Here is a 4,759-nt window from a genome sequence, read left to right on the forward strand (position 1 = left end):
CCCCCCCCCCCCCCCCCCCCCCCCCCCCCCCACGGGGGGGGGGGGGGAAAACAAACAAATGTTTGGTCCTAGAAGAAATTTTGTGTGTAAAAAGTTGGTAATGAACTGTAAAGCCGGGGGTTGGCTACTTGCCAGCATTTATCAAGTATTTTTTTTTTTAATTATTATTATTTTTTTTTACAAGATGAGAGACACCAGTAACCCTCAGGAGAGGCTGAATAGACTGTCCTGGCAACTATTCTCCTTGCTTCCATTTCCCTGTAATTTTAGTAATCTACTATCACTGCTTTTCTCTTAAACTGCCCTGTTGAGACTCATGTTTGTCATTTCCTGTCCCTCAAACTGCTGTGCTTTGGTGGCAGATAAATTCAAAAGTGCACTTCTTGTAAAGAAAAGACATCACTGTGTGCTTACTGAAATCAGCAGGTTTCTCTAGGCTTGTCCGAGCGTCATCACAATTACATCACTCCAATTAGGACTAGGTATCTAAGCCTTTCAATGTTAAGACAGATTACATGAGAGCCTCTCAAAAGCAGACAGTTTATTTAGCAGAACAAGCTTGGATCTGTACAAGCAAAGTCACAGTCACCATTAGTCAGAGAGCTAGTCTGTCCATGGAGGATCAGAGACCATGGAACTCCTCTCTTGTCATTCAAGCAATTTTGAATCCTTTTGTCCATGCTTCATTTTCATTAATTCATTCTTGCATACCCACTGTTAATTGCATTTGCAATGCGATGCTAATGTGCACTGTTAATTAGGCTTCACTTTCATGAAATAAGCCATTCTTACAGCTCAATGCCATCAAAAGAAACGGTCACGTTTCACTTTTTTTCTCACTGTTTCCTATTCATTTTTCTTTGCCAGGTTGTTTTTTGTCACTTTGGTGCTGTGACCTGGCACAGCTCCCTGAGCACAAAGGCAGGGGCAGGAGCACAGTGCTGAGAGTGGGGAGGAGGTGGCAGCAGCCACCCGTGCTGCTGGCAGCAGCTCTGAGCACAGCTCGTCAGGTGCATGAATTTCATTCACTCTCAGATACTCCCTTTGAATTTCCTTCCCAGTAATATTTCACCTAATTGTTTTCCCAAGTTTAGGTGTTAGATCTGCTGAATGCATTGTGCTTGTCACTTCTTTATGTAATTTCTATGTCAGTGATAAGAAAGAACCAGGTCTGAAGGCAAGGTGACTTTGCCATTTTTTTTGCCCACAGGATTCTGAGGAAGGTACACCAGCATCTGTTCTACAAGCCAAAAGCTCCCCTTTAGCCAGAATGAAAGGCTATACGAGTAATTCATTATGTTTCTGCACTGTATTAAATAACTGATCTCTTGTGCTTTTTGCTGACACAGGTTCTGAAGGAATCAATGCGTCTGTACCCACCTGTCCCAGGGACAGTGCGCTGGACAGGGAAGGAGACTGTCGTTGAAGGTGTCAGGATTCCTGCAAACACAACGCTACTTGTAAGTCTTGCAGCAGCATCCCCCATCAGCAACATGTAGCTCTTGCAGGATCCACGTGTAACAGTATCAGAGTCCAGAATACTCCCCCACCATTCCTACTGTTTGGTGAAATTTGGGCTGGGACTCGGATATGAATTGAGACCCTGGGTCAGTTTTGCCTAGGGGGTGCAAGATAGCTGTGTTTTTGCAGCTGTGACAGCAGAGAGTCATTTTCGGTGAGCTTCTGCTGACTAATGCAGATCTACCTTCTTGACAGTTCAGCACGTACGTGATGGGGCGGATGGACAGGTACTTCGAGGATCCGCTCTCTTTCAATCCAGACCGATTTAGCAAAGATGCACCTAAGTGAGTTTCTTTTTACTTACAGATCATTAAATATGTAATATTTAATATCTAATACTTCAGGGGGAAGAAAGCAGAGGAAAAATTTTCCCATTCTAATTCATGTTATTTAATATTTATGTTGAGGTCAGAACCAGACTGGGACAAAGCCAGGATGAGTATTTGCTGTACTGCAAAACAAGGATTTGATGCATGACAGCCTTTACCCAGGAAGCTTGAAATGGATGGTAGTGTGATGGAAGTATCAGGACAGTTTGTGCTGAAGCCCCTACATCTAACTGCTTAGGTCAGGAACTTTGTTTCAGATGAGAGCTATTCTGATCTCCAGGACCAAACAGCTCCTTGCTTATGTGGTTCAGATGTGCATGCAGGAGCAGCAGTTGGATGGATTGTTAAATCTTCATGATAGGCTGGAGGGCATTTAGGGTGTGCTTGAAATATGGCTTAGAAATAAAGTTTCCATGCGGCCATACTATGCAAGCTGAGCCAGTGGAGTGCTACTGACAGCACTGTTCAGAATCTGTTGGCTCTGAACCAAAAAATTCTAGTTTGGAGATTGTCTTGACAGTTCAGCTAGGTGGGGTGGCATTTAACCACTACCTTGCTGTAGTGTTGAAGGATTTGCGTCTTTCTTTATGATAAAACAGTCAGAATGACAGTTTTGATTGTTTATCTTTTTAGGCCATATTATTCCTATTTTCCATTCTCACTGGGACCCCGTTCCTGTATTGGGCAGGTGTTTGCACAGGTGAGCACAACTGTAATGAGAATCTGTTAGTGAGCCCTGGGCCAGGTCATAGTATACTGGTACCTTGGCCCTTCTGATAGGGCAGTAGCCCTCTACCCCTCAAAGGGAAGGTGCATAGCTTGCCCGTGATAGGGGGCATATGTACCGTGCAGTCAGGAATGTGCTATGAGTTTATCTAAGTGTTGGTGCTCAAAATCATCACATTGATATGGTTGAATCACCAAAATGGAGTTTGTTTATAAACACAGGGGCAGATCTGTGTGTCTGTCACTTGTCTTCAAATCTGGGAAGCCCCAGCTGGCTGTGTTCTTCCTTCCCATTCTCACAGCCATTAATAAATCTATATTGACAAAGCAGTAAGACATAGCATGCTAAATTTCAAATGCTGCTGTCAAATCCGTACTTTCTGTCAATGATAATGAGTTTGCTTTCCTTCTTAACAGATGGAGGCTAAAGTGGTGATGGCAAAATTGCTGCAGAGGTTTGAATTCCAGCTTGTACCAGGGCAGAGTTTTAAACTTTTGGACACGGGAACCCTTAGGCCACTAGATGGAGTAATGTGTAAGTTAAAGCCAAGGAGCTCTCCTAAGGGTTTCAGCGTGTAACCATCAGGAAGGGCAGCACGAAATGAATGTGGTTGAGTTTCATCACATTTTGAAGATTTTCTCCCTAATTGGAGGTTAGATTTTTCAGGCACCTTTAGACGATTACTAGACAGAAAATTTTCCTAACTTCCTCATCATTTACTGAAGAAAACCTCAGGAGATCTGCTCTAGAGATGTTTGAAAATCTTTGAGCTGAAATTATGCCTGGAATTGCAAAGCATTCTGTTTTTCTGGGGGACTCTGGTTGTTAACAGATGTTGTAAAGGACATCCTCTCACTGAAGTATCCCTGGGAATGCACAAAAATAAGGCCAGATCCCAGCAGATAGCTTCTACTAATTTTATTTACAACACAACATGGTCTAAGTAAGGCCTTGTGATTTTCATTTTTACACAATAAAAAAACACAGAATGCAGGACTGAACTTAAAAAGAGAAGCTTGGAGCCTTTCTCCTGGTCAAAATAATTTTCCTATCTCTGCTCTACATGAAGAAAAATGATGGAGAGAAATGATTTGAAACAAAAATCAGACACTGTGATCACTAATTGTCCCTGTTGCTTCTGCCTCATTTTCTTCAGTGTCTTTTACTTCCAGTAGCAGTCAGTGCTAGATTCACAATCCAGGCGAGGCTGTTTCTGTGAGGGAGGACTTGGGTTCATTTTGTCCTGCATCATTTCCCTATCTGGCTCACTGTGAAGCTACTCCAAAACTTGGACTGGACTGCCTCATAGCTACAGCAGGGCTGGAAGTGCCTGAAGTCAAATGCTGCTTAAACTGTCCTTGCCTCAAAGAAATATGTATGCAGCCTGAGCCAAAGGCAAGAGAATATCCTGCAGCTGCCCCAAAACTGTTTGCTCTGGGCTGGCTTTCAGCCTGGCTCTGCTATGGGAAAAATGATACTGTGAAAATCTAGAAATACATGGATGCCTAAAGTGGGTTTGAGCATAAAATCTGTCACGAAGTGAAGGGAACTGGAGACCCTTAGCACTGTTGGTGTTACCACCTTCTTGAGAGAGAGGACTCGGAACATACACTGTCAAGTTTCTGTGCTGGGTTTCACACCAGGAAAGTGACTTCTTAAGAGATTGCTTTGGTTTGTTTGCATTGTGCATCACCTTGTGCAGAGCAGCAGAGGGATAACAGGCCATTAAGAGCGCTGCTTTTGGCAACGTCAGCAATGCTGTGCAGTATACTAATATTACTTCTACCCAGAGGTAGTAGCACTTGTACTGCTAGGGGTTTAGGCTGCCCATAGAACAGCTCTGCACTCCCTTTTGCTGGAAATCTGCTCATATTCTCCTGTGCATTAATAAAAGCTGATGTGGAAACCTGAGGACTTGCAGCTGGATGTGTGCGCTCAGAGCAGGTTTTAGGGTGCATGAGATGCAATGCTAGTGGGGCAGGGTGTGCAAAGGGCTGGGTTTGGAGATGTCCGAGGGAGGGATGCATCTTGGCAGTGTTGGGGGCCCTGAGGGAGTAATGGAGGGCAGTGGTGCATCCTGCTGACAGCACACAAACCACTTGGTGTGGGATGCAGCTGCTTCTGCCTTATGGCGAGCGAGATGGAATGTGGTAGGGGCAGTAAGCATGCATTTCTTTCTGCT

General features: G+C 44.1%; 1 protein-coding gene across 1 annotated transcript in view; it reads left to right on the forward strand.

Annotated features, from left to right (window-relative positions):
* The window catches only part of LOC122157752 (cholesterol 24-hydroxylase), a 15,615-nt gene extending 11,127 nt beyond the window's left edge, over positions 1-4,488 (forward strand). Inside the window, exons 12-15 of the mRNA XM_042813793.1 lie at positions 1,350-1,460; positions 1,717-1,805; positions 2,484-2,550; positions 2,994-4,488. Of these exons, the coding sequence (XP_042669727.1) occupies positions 1,350-1,460; positions 1,717-1,805; positions 2,484-2,550; positions 2,994-3,155 (429 nt within the window). The 3' untranslated portion in view covers positions 3,156-4,488. The remainder of the gene's footprint in view (positions 1-1,349; positions 1,461-1,716; positions 1,806-2,483; positions 2,551-2,993) is intronic.
* Positions 4,489-4,759: the final 271 nt, after the last annotated feature.

The sequence above is a fragment of the Centrocercus urophasianus genome, unplaced genomic scaffold (genome assembly GCF_019232065.1).
Source record: "Centrocercus urophasianus isolate 14NV4802_14NV808 unplaced genomic scaffold, USGS_Curo_1.0 seq_14, whole genome shotgun sequence".
Taxonomy (NCBI): domain Eukaryota; kingdom Metazoa; phylum Chordata; class Aves; order Galliformes; family Phasianidae; genus Centrocercus; species Centrocercus urophasianus.